At 65.2% G+C, this 16,178-nt stretch overlaps 5 protein-coding genes across 7 annotated transcripts; 2 read left to right on the top strand and 3 right to left on the bottom strand.

Moving 5' to 3' along the window:
* The first annotated feature begins 13 nt into the window (after nucleotides 1-13).
* On the top strand, nucleotides 14-1,730 carry TSPAN10 (tetraspanin 10). Its single transcript, XM_085077411.1, has 3 exons — nucleotides 14-107; nucleotides 372-976; nucleotides 1,213-1,730. The coding sequence occupies exons 1-3, from the start codon at nucleotides 45-47 to the stop codon at nucleotides 1,517-1,519; spliced, it is 975 nt and encodes a 324-aa protein (XP_084933537.1). The 5' UTR covers nucleotides 14-44; the 3' UTR covers nucleotides 1,520-1,730.
* A 58-nt stretch (nucleotides 1,731-1,788) lies between these two features.
* Nucleotides 1,789-3,270, bottom strand: PDE6G (phosphodiesterase 6G). The gene is made up of 3 exons (XM_085077415.1): nucleotides 2,210-3,270; nucleotides 2,094-2,134; nucleotides 1,789-2,008 (listed from the first exon to the last, which is right to left on the bottom strand). Exons 1-3 carry the CDS (start codon nucleotides 2,353-2,355, stop codon nucleotides 1,932-1,934), a joined length of 264 nt encoding a protein of 87 aa, XP_084933541.1. The 5' UTR covers nucleotides 2,356-3,270; the 3' UTR covers nucleotides 1,789-1,931.
* Nucleotides 3,271-3,407: 137 nt separating this feature from the next.
* On the bottom strand, nucleotides 3,408-5,137 carry OXLD1 (oxidoreductase like domain containing 1). Its single transcript, XM_085077414.1, has 2 exons — nucleotides 5,043-5,137; nucleotides 3,408-4,624 (listed from the first exon to the last, which is right to left on the bottom strand). The coding sequence occupies exons 1-2, from the start codon at nucleotides 5,085-5,087 to the stop codon at nucleotides 4,265-4,267; spliced, it is 405 nt and encodes a 134-aa protein (XP_084933540.1). The 5' UTR covers nucleotides 5,088-5,137; the 3' UTR covers nucleotides 3,408-4,264.
* Nucleotides 5,138-5,250: 113 nt separating this feature from the next.
* On the top strand, nucleotides 5,251-7,391 carry CCDC137 (coiled-coil domain containing 137). Its single transcript, XM_085077413.1, has 6 exons — nucleotides 5,251-5,516; nucleotides 5,846-5,973; nucleotides 6,138-6,348; nucleotides 6,609-6,691; nucleotides 6,810-6,889; nucleotides 7,019-7,391. The coding sequence occupies exons 1-6, from the start codon at nucleotides 5,266-5,268 to the stop codon at nucleotides 7,232-7,234; spliced, it is 969 nt and encodes a 322-aa protein (XP_084933539.1). The 5' UTR covers nucleotides 5,251-5,265; the 3' UTR covers nucleotides 7,235-7,391.
* A 1,485-nt stretch (nucleotides 7,392-8,876) lies between these two features.
* On the bottom strand, nucleotides 8,877-15,629 carry GPRC5C (G protein-coupled receptor class C group 5 member C). 3 transcript variants are annotated; one of them, XM_085077406.1, is made up of 5 exons: nucleotides 15,193-15,629; nucleotides 10,783-11,803; nucleotides 10,115-10,209; nucleotides 9,775-9,918; nucleotides 8,877-9,614 (listed from the first exon to the last, which is right to left on the bottom strand). In XM_085077406.1, the coding sequence occupies exons 2-5, from the start codon at nucleotides 11,792-11,794 to the stop codon at nucleotides 9,582-9,584; spliced, it is 1,284 nt and encodes a 427-aa protein (XP_084933532.1). In that variant the 5' UTR covers nucleotides 11,795-11,803; nucleotides 15,193-15,629; the 3' UTR covers nucleotides 8,877-9,581. The 3 variants fall into 3 exon arrangements, with proteins under 3 accessions (XP_084933532.1, XP_084933534.1, XP_084933533.1); XM_085077408.1 differs by having other exon boundaries at nucleotides 15,447-15,553; XM_085077407.1 differs by lacking the exon at nucleotides 15,193-15,629 and adding an exon at nucleotides 13,103-13,272.
* Between the last annotated feature and the right edge of the window lie 549 nt (nucleotides 15,630-16,178).

The raw sequence follows: 16,178 nt of genomic DNA, 5'->3' as shown, positions 1-16,178 counted from the left end.
ACATGATGGGAGTGTGACTGGGGTCTGGGCACGAGGTGAAGGCGATGGCGCTGAGCAGAGTCCGGCTGTTCCAGCCCCGCGGGGAGGGCACCCGGCTGCTGCCCCAGGTAATGCCGGGACCCCTGACCCCTGGGTACCTCTGTGCTACATCCCACATCCCTGGGGGTCCCACAGAGGTAGGGTGTTTGAGGTGCCCCACTGCAGACCCCCGTGGTGAGCAGGGGTGAGTTTGGGGTTCCCTGTGCGGAGTGGCTCAGCAAAGCTGTGTAGGGTGGCTCCAGGAGCCCGTGAGAGTGTCTGGCTGCGGGATGAAGTCCATGGGCTGGAGGAGCATTTCTGTGGGGCTGTGAGTGGCTCCTCTGTCCGTGCAGGCATCCAGGCTGGTGGAGCTGCCCTACTCTTCCTTCGATGACGATGATGATGATGATGACGACGATGGCCACTCACCGCCCGGGGACACGGCTGAGCAGGACCCCGGGGTGTGGCACCCCGACCCCCCTAAACTGAGCCCCTTCAGCCACTGCGTGCGCTACCTGGCCTTCCTCTGGAACCTCTTCTTCCTCCTGCTGGGGCTGCTGGTCCTGACCGTGGGGGTCTGGGGGTTGCTGGCCAAGAGCCCCCTGCCCGGGGAGGACCGCGGGGTGCCCCTGGGCTCAGACCCCATGCTGCTCTTCGTGCTGGCAGGGCTGGGAGCCAGCACCGTGTCCCTGGCTGGCTGCTTGGGCGCCTTCCGTGCCAGCCCCTGCCTGCTGCGCTTCTTCCTGGGTGCCCTGCTGACTTTCGGGGGGCTGGAGGTGCTGGGGGGGCTGCTGCTGCTGCTGGCACGGCGGCGGCTGCGGGATGCACTGCGGGACCTGCTGCTGCTCTGCCTCCTGCGCTACCAGGAGGATCCCGACCTGCAGTTCCTGGTGGATGAGGTGCAGCGGAACCTGCAGTGCTGCGGCCTCGAGTCCTACCGTGACTGGGAGAGCAACCCGTGAGTCGGGGCGGGGGGTAGTAGTGGGGGACTCCCTCCTCACCGCTGGGCTGAAGATCCCCCTGTTCCTTGTGGGGTTTGTGCTGGGGGCTTGTGTTTGAGGTGGTGGGAGCACTGGGATGGTCCAGAACAGAGAGGGATGAGTATGGACCCATGCTGGTGTCCAGCTCTGTGGCTGGGGGGTGTGGGAGACCCCAACTGTGTTTGACCCCCATCTCTCTATGTCCATCCCGCAGGTACTTCAATTGCAGCGCCCCAGGGGTGCAGGCGTGTGGTGTCCCTGCCTCCTGCTGCCAGGACCCGCTGGAGAACGGCTCTGTCCCCAATGTCCAGTGTGGGTTTGGGGTGCTGGGGCTGGGGGCAGCTGTGGCCGGGGCTGTGGTGCACACAGGAGGCTGTGGGGCTGTGCTGGGTGTGTGGCTGAGGGGCCAGGCTGGGGCCATTGCCACCGGTGCCACCGCCCTGGTGCTGGTGGAGGCTGTGGGAGCGCTTATGGCACTGAGGGTGCTCAGGGATATCACGGCTCTGAGGGTGTGGGAGTGAGGGCACCAGTGGGGTTGGGATATGCAGAGGGCTGGTCTGGTCCCAAATCAACCTTGTATAAAAATCCTGAACCCATCTGTGTCTTGTCCATCCCATCATTGCCACTGCTGCAGCTGCTGAGGGTGTGTGGGGACATTGTGGCTGTCTGGGTGGGGATTTGGGGGTGTCTGGGGTGCTGGTCCAGCCCCAAATAAACTTTGTCAGAATCCTGAACCCATCCATGTCCTGCCCATCCCACCCCAGGCTGTAGGGAGCTGCTCTCCCTCCCACCAGGCCCAGGACACTGACTCCTGTGCTCATTTTGGTTTAATGATAATACATGATAATGATAAAATATGATATAATAATGCCCCCCACAGGCAGGGGGCTCTTGACCTACACAGCATTACAGGGCTGGGGAGCTGCCCAAATCCTAAATGATTCCATACTGAGCCAGCTCGTGCAGCTCCAGGTGGCTGAAGGCTTCCCAGGGGCAGATGACAGTGATATCTGAGGAGAGAGAGGACAGAGGTTGTGGCAGTGTGACCTCCCCCTGCCCAGCCCCTGGTGCCAAAGAGGGGTGGGATTCCCATACCTGTTCCCAACCCCTCCATGCCTGGGATGTCATCACCAAACCTGCAAGGAAAGAAGGATTGTCTGGCCTGTCCCCCAGGCAGGATCCCCCCCACCCCAGGACCTTTCCCCACTCACCCCTGGACCCCCTTTTTTGGGGGTTTGCTCTTGAACTGCCTTGTCTGCCTCTGCTTGAACTTGGGGGGTCCCTTGCGGGGGGTGGCAGGACCCCCAGTCACCCTCGTGGCCGATTTGACCTCCAGCTTGGGGGGCTCCAGGCTCATGGCTGCGGGGGGCTGGCAGCCCCAGTGCTCCCTGTGGATCTGGCACGATCCTCACAGCTGCTGGAGGGAAAGGGGGGACACCAGCTTCTCCTCCCACCCTGTACCCCCATTCCCACCCAGCCCCTGATCGGCTTTGCAGAGCCCCCTCCCCACAATGCTGACTCAGCCCAGCTCAGCCATTAGTCCCCAAAGGCAGGGAAGGGCATCCTGGGGGGCACCAGAGCTGCTGCTGCCCCTCCATCCCTTATCCCCACCCCAATGTGGATGTGACACCTGGGGATCCCTCAGGGCACTGCCAGGACCCCCCCATGGCTTGCTGCAGGGTCTGTGCCAGGGTGGGCAGCTGAGGGCTGTGGGGCTGGTGGGCACCCTGGGCTGGGAAGGGGGAGCAGAGGATGGCCCATGGCACCAGGAGCAGGAATTCTGTGGCACAAACCCCAGCCCTGGCACCAGTGTGAGGGATTTGGCCCCAATGCAGAGCTGGGAACAGAAGGGAATGAGCCTGGGAAGAAGGATCCAACCCAGGGAGACGTTCCTGGATGCAGGAAGAGCAGCAAAGCAACCCCACGTCCCATCCCAGCCTGGAAATCCCTGACTCACACAGTCCTATGCTGCCCGAGGCCAGAGCTGCTCCTTCTGTCTGGTTCCCTCCGTCCTGCAGCTCAGAGACACTCTGGGGGGCTTTTCGGGGAGGGAGCTTTATCCTGCCTGGGGGTAATAGGATTATTTACTCCCTGCTTTCCCAAGGGGTAATCCGTTGTCCTTCTCCTGCTCTGGTGGGGAGGAGGTGTCAGGATTAGTCCAGACCGTGCTGGGTGGGCAGTGGATCCCACGTGGGGAGAGTCCTGCCTCCTCTCCTGGGGGATCCCCAGTCCCAAGGAGATTCCCCCAGTGCCCCTTGATCCCAGAGGGAGTGATGGGACCCCCATTCCAGTCTCCATCCTAGGTGGGTGTCGTGGTCCTGGTGGGAGAGGGTCCAGCAGCCCCTGCCCACAGCTGGTGTCACTCCAAAGCTTCCCTAATCCAGCACTAAAGCAATTAAAAATGGAATGATCTTGGCACACTTTAATTGAACTTCAGCCCCTGCCACTAATTGCAATTAGTTGGGCTCCAACAAATAGGATTAAAGGGATCCAGGAGTGTTTTCCATGGAGAACCACCTACTTCCCTGGCAGAGAGCAGAGCCTGGCTGTTAATTGGGGTTCGTTAGTGAGTGACACTTGAGGGCTTGGTGGCTTCTTGGGGACTTTGTCCTGGGATGATGCAGGGAGCCTGCGTGGGTCTCAATGGCTGTGAGTTCCCCAGGATGGAGAGGGGGTTTGGGACAAGTTTATGAGGATTTAAGACAGAGGCAGAAAGAACTGAGGGAGAAAAGGCACCTTGGAGAGCAGCCTGGCAGGATGTGACACCAGCAAAAGGGACAGTGTCCTTGACAGGAGGCTGCTGCTTCCCACGTGCCTGGGACCACACGCTGCCCTCCTTCTTAGGGGAGAAGCCCCTAAGAGGCTTTGTGGTGCTGGTGAGGAGGGGTCTGGCCCAGCTCCCCACCCTCCCCATCACCAGGGCACAGCCAAGGTGCTGAAAATCCCCCCCAAGGTGCTTAAATTCCAGCTGGGAGCACAGGAGGAGGAGGGCTGGGTGTGGGGAGCTGCCCCAGCCTGCCCTTGGCAGGGATTTGCCATGCTGGGGAGGGCACAGCATCCAGCTCCCAGGAAATCCAGGGCTCAGGATGGGCCTGAGCTGCTGCCTGTCCCCAAGGACAGCTCCCTCCGAGCTGGGAGGTGACCTGACCTCGCGTGACACCCCTGGGATCCTTTGCTCAGCACCCAACAAACACTACAAATAACCCAAGTCCGGATCTGGCCACCCCAGGGGTGTCCCTGAGGGATTCGAGGGACCTGGGGGAGGCTCAGTCCTTCCTGGAGCGCAGCCTGATCTCCATCCTGAGGATCATTTTGATGTTCTCATCCTCCACGTGCTGCTCCACGGCCGCCAAAGCCTGAGCTCCTCCATCCTGGTGCTTCTCCAGCAGCTCTTCCACGTATGCCACCCAGACGCAGTTGGGGCAGCCGCTCCTGCAGCAGTGGGTGGGCGGGGGAGGGATCGGGGGGGCTGCAGGAGGGTCCCCACTGTCGCCATTGCGGGTGGCTGTCCTGCTGTCACTCCCCGGAGTGTCGCCGGGCTTTGCTGTGCTGTCCGAACGCTCCCGGAGGCTGCAGGTGCTGGCGGGGTGGAGGCGCGGGGTCCCTGCTCTGGAGCTGTTCGGGGGCTGCAGGGAACCAAGACCACCACACTGATGCCAGCCTGATGCCACCATCACCCCGTCTGCAGCATCCCCACATCCCCTTCCGACACCCCCAAATCCTGCCCCCCACCGCATCCCCTACACCCCCTGTACCCGCCTCAGCCCCCATCCCCAACACCACCGTGTCCCACCCCAACTCCCATTCCTTTCTAATCCCCCCCATCTCCCCCAGGCCCCCTTTGCTCCATTCAGCCTCCCTCTAGCCCCAACAGAGCCCCCACGACCCCCCAGCACCCCCTCATCCCCGCTGATATCTCACCCCCAGCTTCCCTCTGCCCCTCCCGCCAACTCCCCCATGTCCCACCGCGTCCCCAGCACCCCGTGTCCCCCGGTGTCCCCCGGTGTCCCCCGGTGTCCCCCCGTGTCCCCCCGTCCCGCTCACCCCCCGGCGCGCCCCCGCCAGCCCCCGCGCCCCCCGCAGCAGCATCCGGCCGCACTGCCCTGGCCACGCCCCCTCCTCCGAGTGACAGCTTAGTCAGCCAATGGCAGCCCGGCATTGCCGGTAATATCGGTGATGAGTGGTGGGAAGGACCAATAAGGAGCAGGGGGCGGGGTCTGAAAGGCGGAAGTGGCGGTGGAACGGCCTCGTGAGGAGTGGTGGAAACATGGCCCGGGGAACGGGACCGGGCCGGGGACAGGGACAGGGACAGGGACAGCAACCGGGCCGGGGACCGGGCCGGGGACAGAAACCGGGCCGGGGACCGCGGCAAAAACCGGGGTCTGGGCCGAAACAGGGACAGAGAGCGGGGTCGGGACAGAAACAGGGACAGAGACCGGGACAGGGACAGAAAGCCGGACTGGGACAGAAAGCGGGACCGAGATCGGACCATGGACCGGCCGTCCCGCTGCGCAGCAGGTCAGTGCCCGCGGGATGCAAGCGGGATCGCTCCCGGTTTGGGATCTGCACTCCGGCGGGGTTCCCGCTCTCGGGGGCTGCGTGCTGATCCCTCCCTGTGCCCGGGTCCCGATGTCTCCCCGTGCCTGATCCTGATCTCTCTCTGTTCCTGGGTCTCGGTGTCCTGCCATGCCCGAGTCTCAGTTTCCCACCCAATTCCCAGCATCCTTCCGTACCTGGATCTCGGTGTCCCGTCTGTCTGAGTCCCGGTGTCCTGCCGTGCCCGGGTCCGGGTGTCCCAGCCTCCTGATGCTTCCCTGGAGGCCTCTCAGTGTGCTCCTTTCCCCCAGGAAGGAGAAGAAGGACAACATGAAGCCCAAACACCCCGACGAGCAGGAGATCCCGTTCCGCCTGCGGGAGCTCATGCGGAGCCGTGAGGCCATGAAGTGTCCAGAGCTCGGGAAGAGGCGGCTGGCAGGTGGGACACGGAGGTGGCCTGAGCAGGTGGCCAAGGAGCCTGTGGCGTGGCTGGATCCTGCCGTGGGACATCGTCCTCCCTCCAGTGATGTCCCACCCATGCTCTGCCAGCCGGAGGGATGCCCGGGGTGTCACTGCTGCAGAAATGTCACCCGTCTCTCCTAGAGAAGAAGCAGCAGCAGCAGTCCAAGGGTCCCAAGGCCCCGGGGGACATTCCTGTGCCCAGATTCCGGAGGGGGAAGGGGGAGTCAGAGCGTTCCTACATCTGCCGCATGGAGCAGGAGGTGCAGCGTGTCCTCTTCCTCACGGAGAACCAGGTCCAGCGGGAGCCTGAGAAGGAGGCAACAGCTCCAGAGAAGTCCAAGAGGAAAAAAGAGTGAGAGCAAGGCCACGGGAGCTAGATGGGGCCAGCCCATGCCTGTGGCCTGTCCCCTTGCCCAGTTCTGCAGGGCAGGTCTGGCATCCACAACAGCTGTGGGCCTCCTTTCTGTGGGGATGGATCTCTGGGAACAGAGCCACAAGTCTGCTTCACCTTTCTGGGGAAAAAGCTGTGGGATGTGGGGGCTCCCGTGGGGTGGGAACTCCTTCCTTGCTCCCCGTCCATTCCTGAACCCCAGCTGTAATGTGGCTCTTCAGGTTTCAGAAAAAGAAGCTGGAAAAAGCTCGGAAGAAGAAGGAGGAGAAGAAGGAGGACATGCTGGAGAAGAGCTTGTTCCAAGGTGGGGATGGAGTGGGGGGCGCTGAAGTGACCCCCAGTCCTGGGGGGCAGCATGGGGGGAGCTGGAGTGGTGCATCTCAAGGGTGTTCCACTGACCCCGGCTCTGGGTTCACTCACAGACACAGTGCCATTCGGAGAAGTGGTGACACAGCCACCCACCATCACCTCACTGCCCAGGGGACAAGGTCCTGCCAAGCAGGTGAGCTCTGGAGACAATGCCACCCCTTGGGCACCTGGGAGGCGGCGGTGGCCTCAGTGACCTGGTGACAGCTCCTTGAAGCTCAGTGTCTCATCCTTCATCCCTGAGCTGTCCCTTCTCTGCCTGCAGGCTGGACAGAAGCAGCTCCTCCTGACACCTCGCCTGGGCCGGAGCCAGGCATCCCTCGTGTCACCAGTGTCCCCAGTGTCCCCGGTGATGTCGATGGCTCGCCGGCGCATCCTGGAGGAGGAGCGGCTGCGTGTCATCAAGGCCTACAGGGACATCCAGAGGCGCAAACAGCTGGAGCGGGAGCGCACCCAGGCCAGGCACAGGGTCACACGCTGAGGACCCTGGGACTTGAGAGGGACATTGTGCTGATGCTCCTGTGTCACTGCTGAGCCCTGGGGCTTCCCACAGCCCGTGGCTTAGTGCTGAAGTGGGGTCTTTGCGGTGCCATGGACCTGCTTGGAGTAAAAAGTGCCAGTGGGAGCTGGTGGTGTGAGCATGTCTGTGCTGCCAGTTCCTTAGGGATTCCGTAGGGCCACTGCTGCGCTGGGAGATGGCAGGCTCAGGCGTGTCACTGTCACCATGGTCTGGCCCTGGCAGGGCTCTGGTCGGGGCAGGACCCTCATTCCTCAGCTGTGAGGAGAGCCAAGTGCCTGGCCAGCTCCAGCTCCTGCTGGGAGGAAGGTGAGGCAGCACTGCGGACATGGAGCATCCCACAGGACTCACCTGCATGGTGTCACTTGCCTTTGTTGTGACTCTGCTTGAACCCTGGGGCTACAACCATGCGCAGCTCTGCCCTGGGCATCACTGCCCATGCCCCTGCCTGGCCCTGGTCATGGTGACCTGGTGCCAGGTGTGCTGCCACGTCCCTGCTGCTGCGCCCACACCAACCCACTGCCACCTGCCACCGCCCTGCCACCCCCCTGGGCAGCCCCCGGCTCCGGGGAGGCTCCGGGGCTGCTCCCGGCGCGGCGCAGCCGTGTCTGCCCTCACCTGGCCGGACAAAGGCCCCGCTGTTCCGCGGCCCCGCGCCGGCACAAAGCGTTCCCTGTTGGAGCGGGGCTGGCCCCGCGCTGCGGCCGGCGCTGGCGGAGCCGGTGGGATCCCGAGCTTCCGGAGGGGCTGGGCACGGGAGCCGAGCCACTCAGCTGTCCCCTGCCAGGCCCGAGTGGGGACAGTCTTTGCACCTTGTTTTTTGGGTGGCTCTGCTGTCCCCAGGGTGTCACCTCTGTGTCCGTGGGAAGGTGGAGGTGCCTTTGAGGGGATCACACGCTGTGCCATGCAGTGCCAGCAGCCGGGAGGAGAGCGTGCTGTGGTGACAGCGCTGCTAGGGACACCGAGTGCCTGGTGCTGCTGGGCGATGTCCCCACTGCCACCCGGCGCCAGGTAAACACAGGTGGCAGGTAAACACGGGTGACGCAGCACAGCCTGGGGGGCACAGCCACATCCTACTGCAAACACCCAGCTCGTGCAGCCGTGTCCCTGGAGCCGGGAGCGTGGGCTTGTGCCAGCCAGGGACATGGCATGTGCCACACGCCCGCTGTGTGTCCCTTGTGTGGACACCATGCAGGGCACACGTGCCCACCAGCAGCCCCAGTGCCGCCATCCCGGCTCCGGCTCAAGGAGACCAGGTCACCCGCTGCCCCTACGGAGCCATTCCAGCCCTGAATAATTCATGGCAGTGCTGGCCGCAGGCTTCCTGCCCGGAGGAGGAGGAATGGCTGTGGAGGGGAAGGCAATCCGAGCGGGAAAACCACCACGACCTTGGCACGTCCTCTGTGCTGTGCCACCTCCTGCCTGGCAGCCCATCTGCCCATGGGATCCCAGCCCAGCAGCCCCATCTGGGGGGGATGGGGGTGCTGAGGACCCTGCCCTGAGCCCCCCATGCTCTCCCTCATCCCCCTTAAAGGGGGATGTGGGGCTTAGCCCATGGGAGCAGTTGGTGGGATCCCCCCATCACAGGTCGCCTGTGACAGCACCGTAGGAAAAAACACCTTTATTGGGTTGACCTGAAAAAAAGTGGGAAGAGGAAATTTGACAGAGAAAGCCACGAGGAGGGTGAGGGCCCCAGCTCCCTCCCCACTCCCTGGAGGTGTCCCCAAGCCCTGAAGGGGGAAGGCACCGAGAAGGTGGCTAGAGCTGTGTGAGCAAGGCACTGATCCCCTGGACCCCCCAGCATCCCCCCTTGCCCAGCACTGGAGAAACTGAGGCACGGCAGGAGGCAGAGCTGGGGACAACTTCATGTCCCCTCGTGCCCTGTGGTGGGATGGGGCCAGCTCAGCTCGGGGTCCCCAGGGCTGGTGGGGTCAGTGTGGAACCAGGGCGAGGATCCCACTGGCTCCCTGGCTTTGGCGGGTCCATGGCCTGGGAGAGATGGGGTGTCTGTGCGTCATGAAGGAAGTGTGGTGACAACTGGGAGTGTCCCCACAGGAGCCAGTCCTTGAGGCAGGGATGTGGGGGTCCAGGCACAGCTGGCGGCTTGCGGGTGCCATGGCCGGGTGGGACGGGCAGGTGGGAGCGCTGGCTCTGGGACCGTGTCCAGGCATCCCATGGGCAGGAATTGGCTCTGGCTGCTGGCCGAGGTGGGATTCACATGTCAGGGTGGGATGAGGCTTGGCAAGCCCTTGGGAGTGGGACAGAGGCGCCGCGGCTGTGCTGGCACTGCAGGAGCTGCGTCATGGGGGCTTCACCACCGGTTCCTGCTGTACGGGGACTGCACCTGAGAGCAGAGCAGGGTGGCACTGGGGTGGCACTGGGCACAAGCTCCCACACCAGTGGGATGTGCACCCTGACCCACTGGGGGGGGCTCTGGGTGCTGGGCAGAGCCGTCACCATGGCAGGGCTGGACTTTGCCCCCGCCACAGCCACCGTTCACCCACCTGGCAGCTCCTGGTGTCCCTCGGGATGCCGGAGTGCCGGACCTGCGCCGCGAAGGCGTCCTCGGCTCGGAGCGTGGAGCTGGCACTGCCAGGCATGGGGCTGGTGGAGGCACGGGGGAGGATCACATCGTAGGGACCTTCGCTCTGAGGGACAGACAAGGGGGTGTCACAGCACTGGGAGCATCCCCAGCTCCACAGGGTCCAGGGGAGGAAGGCTCGGGGGGTCCCCACCCCGTTACAGCAGCCATTGGGACACACCTGTCCCACCCACACCCTGTCCCCCACCCTGGCCGCTCTGGTAAGAAGCCTGGCAGGATGTGACCCCTGGTGTCACACTCACCGTCCCCTTGTGCATCAGAGCCATCTCGGTGGGCTGGTAGACGCTGGTCAGCAGCTGCCCGTTGTAGCCACTGTATGGGGACACTGGCTTCTTGGCTGTTGAGACATGGAGACAGTCACCACGGAGCCACTGCCACCCCACTGGGGCTCCCTGTACCTCGTTAGCAGGTTTAACGAGCTGACTCAGCAGCTCTGTGCCTTTCCCCCAGGACATTCCTGTCCCCAGGGTTGGCATCATTGCTGCCTGGCCATGGTTTGTTATTGTAGGGTCTCCCAGGTACAGGTGCTGCTCAGGAGGACCCTCCCTCCCCCGTGGGGTGCAGACACCTGGCATGCCCGCCCACGGTGCCCATTGGGGTGACTGTCACCACCCTGTGTTATTGCAGGGTCTCGCGGGCCTGGGGCGGAGGGGCAGGAGCCATGGGCACCCCACGCCAGGGAGGGAGCTCCCTGCGGCTGCCGGGCTCAGCCCAAACTGGTACACCCAGCCCGGCCAGTTCTCGGGAGCCACAACAGCAGAAGGCGCCAGTGACGGGCAGGTCACTGCCAGACGTCTCATCACCCACCCACCGCTGCCATCCCCTGTGGGGACATCCCTGAGGGTCCCCAAGAGGGTCCTTGGTGCCCTGCCACGGGGTGAGAGGGTCCCCGGCGAGCCCCAGCGCCTACCAAAGGATGGCTCATCCATGGAGAAGGCCTTGTTCTCCACAAACATGCTCTGCGACTTCTGCTCCTTGAGGATGGTCTCATAGCCCACCCCGCGCGTGGGGTAGCCATCATCCTCAAAGGCCTGCTCAGGGCTGCGCCGTGTCACATGCGTCACCTCGGGGATGACGTAGAGCAGGACGAAGGCGCTGGCGTTGCAGACCAGCGCGATGGCCAGCGTGGGGTCATCCCAGCCGGGCTTGTGGCCGGCGCGCTGGTTCCCGTACAGGTACATGATGGTCCACGCCAGCCAGATGGCCACGGAGAGGCTGGTGGTGGCCAGGATGAAGGCGCCGTGCTTGCGCCAGCGGCCGTAGCGGCCACAGAGGGTCGGCCAGGCCGTGCCAAAGGTGGCCACCAGCAGGGCCATGACGTAGATGAGGGCCATGACGAAGTCAGCGTCTGCCAGCTGGCAGGGGTCCGGGGGGCCACCCTCACGCCGTGCCACCGTGATGATGAGCCACTCGGTGTTGATGATGACCTCGACCGAGGCGAGGGACAGGGCCACTGCCAGCGTCACCCAGCCCCGAGGAGCCCGGTTCCTCCGTGCCAGGAAGTTGAGGGCCACGGCGTGTGCCAGCAGGCAGGAGAAGCAGATGCCGAAGAGGACACCAAAGAGGAAGCGGCGGGAGGTGCAGGTGGAGAAATCCGGCCCCACGATGAAGTCGAAGGTCAGGCAGAAGAGCCCGAAGGTGCCCAGAAGGAAGAAGACCTGAGTGGCCACCAGGCTCTTCTTCTGGTGGTCCTGCACGAAAGGCAGGCTGGCCACCAGGACGATGGTGAGCACGAAGGTGGTCACCACGCCGAGGCTGGCCACTGCCTCCACCGCGATGCCCCAGCCTGCCGAGAGGTCGCAGAGGTTGTAGTAGAGGGAGGAGAGGTCGTGGCTGCAGCCCGAGGGTGGCGTGGGCTCTGCGGCGGCCATGGGGAGCAGGGCCAGCAGCACGGCTGTGGTGCCCATCCTGCACCGTGGCATCCAGGGACCCTGCAGGAGATGGCAGGGTCAGGTACAGGGACCAGGGATGTGGATCAGCTCCCGGTTCGGAGCATCCCTGCCTGTGGTCCCTACTGGGCATCCCATGGTGGGCAGTGGGGTCCCGAGGAGCCCCGTCCCTGCTGGCAGTGCTGAGCTCACCCCAACGTGGCCAGGGAGCCCTACATGGGATCTGGCAGCTACGTGTCCCCCATTGACTCCTTGGCTGGACGTTGGTGGCAGCTGAGAGGAAGCTCAGCCCCTCTGTGCCCCATATGATCCCTCCCGACATGAGGGCTGTGCTGATCCCTTCCTCCAGTGTCAGGAGCAGCACTGTACCTGTCAGCTTCTCGGTAACACCAAATCTGGGCCCAGACCAGATGGCAGACGAGATAATGGGAGCCAGGGCTGTCCCCTTGCCTTGTCCCTGTGTGCTACCACGTTCCTCTTCCCACTCCTCCCGTCCCACTTCCCTCCTCTGGCTCTGGGCACCGGCCCAGTGCAGGTCGCGTGTCCAACCCGCTGGCACGTAGGCAGCCGCAGCCTGGCACGGCACGGCACAGCATGGCACAGCACGGAATGGCACGGGGGTCCCACACCCTGTCCCCATCGCTGCCAGCCCATTCCTGCTACCCTAGGGTGGGCATGAGAAAGAGGAGGCAGTGAGGAAGCTGCAACCCCACTGCTGGAGGGGAAACCGGGAGGAGACCCCGGCAAGGAGATGCTGGGGCCAGGACCCCCAGTCCTCCCGAAGGGCACCCCACACCGGGCACCCCCGGACTTGGGATGGGGACAGGGACCCCCAGCACCACGCTGGGACGGAGTCCCCGTGCCCGCGGGTAGGACCGGCGGCTCCACCGCGTCCGGTTCCCACCGCGTCCCCCAGCCCCGTTTCCACAGCACCTCCAGCCCGGTTTTCCCCCCACCCCAGTCCGGTACTCCAGCACCCTCTGCTCGGTTATCCCCGCGCCCCCGGCCCGCTGAACCCGCGTCCCTAGCCCGGCTCCTCCTGCACCCCCCGCTGGCTTTCCCCGCTCCCCCGGCCCGGTCCCGCCGCACTCCTGTCCCTCTCCCCCTGCCCCTCCCGCCGGTTCCCCCGCTCGGTCCTCCTGCAGCCCTGTCCCGCACTGTCCCGGTGCTTCCCTGCGCTCCCGCCCGGTCCTGGCCCCGAAACTCCGCCAGAGCCTCCTCCAGCCCTCCTGCCGGAGGACCTGCGGGGGCGGACGGCTCCCGGTCCCCGTCTCTTCCCGTCGGCGTTGCCGGTGCCCCCCCAGTTCCGCGGGGCTCGCCCCCCGCCCCAGCCCCGCTCACCGGCCGCAGCCCCCGGTGCCCGGCGCTCCGCTCCCCCCGTGCCGAGCCGAGCCAGCCCCGGTGCCGCTGCAGCGTGCGCCTGCCCGGCACGGCCCCTCCCCGAGGTGCGGCTCAGCCCCGGGAGCGCGATCGGGGCCGGCCGGGACCTGCCCCGCCGCACCGGGCGGGAGCACCGCGGTTCCGCACCGGCGGGGGTCCCGCACCGGGGCCCGGGGGGCCCGGGAAGGGGAACGAGCCCGCGCTGGAGGGGCGGAGCAGGGGGGAGCCCACCTGGTCATCAGTGTGATGAGTCAGTGGGGCTTCAGCCATCGGTGTGATGAATCTGGGGGGGCCTCAGCCTGGCTCTGCCGAGCGCTGCTCCCCGGGACTCTCCGGGAAGAAGGGATGGAGCGGAGGGGCTGAGGGGCGCAGAGCCAGGGCTGGGGGTGAAACAGACGTGGCCATTGCTGTGATGAGTCTGGGGGTCTCAGTCTGGCCCTGCTGAGCGCTGCCCACCAGGAAAGATCCTCAGGGGGAAGGGATGGAGCAGTGGGGACTGCGTAACACACACGGGATCTTCCACCCCCGGTGGGCTCTGGGGTGGGAGCCGGGAGCAGAGCTCCACAGGCGGCTCCACCGTGTAAGGATACACCGGCCTGGAGGGGCCTCCCGGAGGAATGTCAGCTGATGGATAAAGCCGGAACCCTTGGCAGGGCAGCAGGACCCAGAAAACCCCAGAAAAGCTCCAGAAAAGCCTTTGCTGCAGAGAGCCGGGGGCCAGGGCAGCGCCAGCCCAGGGCACTGACAGGGCTCGGTGGTCCCTGTCCCGACTGGGGTGGCCGCGACCCTGGAGCTGGGATGAGCACCCCACAGTCACCCCATTCATCCCGGAGGATGGGGAAAAGCCCTGGAAGAGTTGGGGCACCCCGCGGGCCCCGCCAGCCCTGGGAGAGGTTTCCAGACAGGCGCTGCTATTTCGGGAGGGTGAAGCAAGAGGGTGAAGGATGCAGAGGAAAGTTCAATGTGCCTCCGGCGGGGCCTGCCCCAGTCCAGGCCAAGATGAAAACAATCCGGGGAGAAAGGGCAGCAGAGCCTCCAGAGGGAAGACCGGCTCCCACCGGAACCGGCGGCACCCGTGGCACAAGGACCGGCACCCGCCGGAGCCCACGGGGACAGGACGGTGTGTCCAGGCTCAGAGCTGCGCCACTGCCACCCTCCCGCCCTTCTTCCTAAGGATCATTTGGCTTGGGGATGGTGTTTGGGATTGGATCATCCCTGCCCTCGCACGGGGCAGGGCAGTGCAGCCGAGGGGCTCTGCGGCGGCCCTCGTGCCTCAGTTTCCCCAGGGATTTGGAGCGCGGGCTCCAGGATTGGACAGCCCTCGCTCTCCGGGAAAAGCTCGGCTTGGATAAGCGGTGTCGGGAGCGGAGGCCAGCTGTCCTGCCGCCCCCGCACCGCAGCCCGGCCTCTCCACCGGCTGCTTCCTTCCGCCGGAGGGTTTCCCGGCTGCTGACTCAGCACGAGACCCCCGTGACCCCCCGTGGGGCCACCGGCAGGCGTCCGTCCCGCCGAGGCTGCCCCGCGGCCGCACGGCTTTTGCCTTTGTGTCCCACTCCTTGGCGAGTGATTTCCTCACCGCCTTCCCGTGGGAACCCTCACGCTCCCCCACGGCGGGTGATTTCATCCCCCTTCCCATGGAGACCCTCATGTCCCACCCCTTGTGGGCGTTTTCCTCTCCCCCTTCCCATAGGGATCCTGCTCAGGTTTCCAGCCCTCGTTGCTTGCTCCTGGGGTTTTCGTAGGTCTTACAGAAAGACCCCACCAGGCTGTGAGGTCAGTGGGGGGTGATGCCACCATGTACTGCCCTCGGTCCCCTCCTGGGGCGGTGGATCGCCAGCCCCGACCTTCAGCGCAGGCAGAGCCCCGATCCGAGCTCCCGGTGCTCTGGGTGGGCTGGGAACCGCGATCCCAGCGGTGGAACTGGGCAGAACTGTCCTTCCAGCACAGAGGCCACAGTGAGGGGCTGGGATGTCGCTCAGCACCGGGACCTGGACCCTGGCCAGCTCTATCCGAAAACATCAGCACGCCGGGCGCATTTTTTCCAGGCTTACCTTTCCTAGGGAGCCGCAGGGACGGGCGGCTGGCACGGCTGGCACGGTGGCACGGCTGGCTGAACCCCGTCTCCGCGGCGGTTCCCCTCGGCAAGGCGAGAGCCGTACCTGGAGCCGGGGGTCCCGGGGTCCCTGCTGCCCTCCCAGAACCTCCCGCCGCTCCGGCCGGGGCTCAGAGCCGTTTCCAGCGGAGCCCCTCGCGCCGGCGGACGCCGTCAGCACATTTCCACCTCCTTTGCCAAGTAAATACGCACCGGTTGGCACAGGGGGGCCGGTGGCAACCGGGGGGGAGCCCGTGGCAATTCCGGAGCTCCCGCCGAGGGTTCCCGAGGCAGCCGAGCCCCCCGCCCCGCGGCCCCTCAGCCCCTGCCCGCCGGCCGGGTTAATAACTAATCCCTTCCCGGTCCTGCTCTTCTCACGTGCCAGAATTAATGGAGCGAGAACCTCCCAGGTACCCCCCGCGCCACCGGGTCGGGCTTTAACCCTGTCCCCCGGTAGGAATCCGGCCTGGGATGAAGTGACATCCCCAGGGGGAATCTGTCCATGCCGGGCAATGATCCGGGTGCAGGGGCAGGGAGGGTCCGTGAGTGGGTCAGCCCCACACCCTGTGGGCAAAGGCTGCACCCCATCCGACCGCGGTGTGGGCACAGCCAGGGCTCGGGGCAGGGAGTCTGGTGGGGTTTGGGGGTGTCTCTGTGCCCTGCCAGGAGCCAGCTGAGGCCCTGATCCCCAGCAGGCACCCCCTGGGTCTGTCGTGCCCCGTCTCGGGAATCCGAGCGGAAAGGCTGGCCTGTTTTGGGGGATTACGCTAAGGACCTTATGGGGAATTAGGGTGGCGACAGGGCTGGTTAGGGGGGCTGGGGGTGTCAGCTCCCTGCCCCCGTCAGTGCCAGCTCCACAGTGTCCCACCCCTGCCCTCTGCTGGCAGGCTGGCACCGCGCGGCAGCTCGTGCAGTGTCACACCAGTTTGGCACTGGTGTAACTGG

The sequence above is a fragment of the Lichenostomus cassidix genome, chromosome 18 (assembly GCF_008360975.1).
Source record: "Lichenostomus cassidix isolate B80296 chromosome 18, HeHo_3.0, whole genome shotgun sequence".
Taxonomy (NCBI): domain Eukaryota; kingdom Metazoa; phylum Chordata; class Aves; order Passeriformes; family Meliphagidae; genus Lichenostomus; species Lichenostomus cassidix.
This window is presented reverse-complemented; position numbering and strand designations above follow the sequence as displayed.

What these genes read in the sequence shown, in the direction of transcription:
- PDE6G (XM_085077415.1), bottom strand. Translation starts at nt 2,355, where the DNA reads ATGAGCCTGGAGCCCCCCAAGCTGGAGGTCAAATCGGCCACGAGGGTG. An exon ending in CCAAAAAAGGGGGTCCAGGG is followed by an intron (nt 2,135 to 2,209) that starts GTGAGTGGGGAA and finishes CTTTCCTTGCAG; the next exon opens with GTTTGGTGATGACATCCCAG. An exon ending in CATGGAGGGGTTGGGAACAG is followed by an intron (nt 2,009 to 2,093) that starts GTATGGGAATCC and finishes CTCTCTCCTCAG; the next exon opens with ATATCACTGTCATCTGCCCC.
- OXLD1 (XM_085077414.1), bottom strand. Translation starts at nt 5,087, where the DNA reads ATGCTGCTGCGGGGGGCGCGGGGGCTGGCGGGGGCGCGCCGGGGG. An exon ending in TGGCGGGGGCGCGCCGGGGG is followed by an intron (nt 4,625 to 5,042) that starts GTGAGCGGGACG and finishes GGTTCCCTGCAG; the next exon opens with CCCCCGAACAGCTCCAGAGC.
- GPRC5C (XM_085077406.1), bottom strand. Translation starts at nt 11,794, where the DNA reads ATGCCACGGTGCAGGATGGGCACCACAGCCGTGCTGCTGGCCCTGCTC. An exon ending in CATGGATGAGCCATCCTTTG is followed by an intron (nt 10,210 to 10,782) that starts GTAGGCGCTGGG and finishes ATGTCTCAACAG; the next exon opens with CCAAGAAGCCAGTGTCCCCA. An exon ending in GGGACACCAGGAGCTGCCAG is followed by an intron (nt 9,615 to 9,774) that starts GTGGGTGAACGG and finishes CTCTGCTCTCAG; the next exon opens with GTGCAGTCCCCGTACAGCAG.
- CCDC137 (XM_085077413.1), top strand. Translation starts at nt 5,266, where the DNA reads ATGGCCCGGGGAACGGGACCGGGCCGGGGACAGGGACAGGGACAGGGA. An exon ending in CGGGAAGAGGCGGCTGGCAG is followed by an intron (nt 5,974 to 6,137) that starts GTGGGACACGGA and finishes CGTCTCTCCTAG; the next exon opens with AGAAGAAGCAGCAGCAGCAG. An exon ending in AAGTCCAAGAGGAAAAAAGA is followed by an intron (nt 6,349 to 6,608) that starts GTGAGAGCAAGG and finishes GTGGCTCTTCAG; the next exon opens with GTTTCAGAAAAAGAAGCTGG.
- TSPAN10 (XM_085077411.1), top strand. Translation starts at nt 45, where the DNA reads ATGGCGCTGAGCAGAGTCCGGCTGTTCCAGCCCCGCGGGGAGGGCACC. An exon ending in GCACCCGGCTGCTGCCCCAG is followed by an intron (nt 108 to 371) that starts GTAATGCCGGGA and finishes CTGTCCGTGCAG; the next exon opens with GCATCCAGGCTGGTGGAGCT. An exon ending in CGTGACTGGGAGAGCAACCC is followed by an intron (nt 977 to 1,212) that starts GTGAGTCGGGGC and finishes TCCATCCCGCAG; the next exon opens with GTACTTCAATTGCAGCGCCC.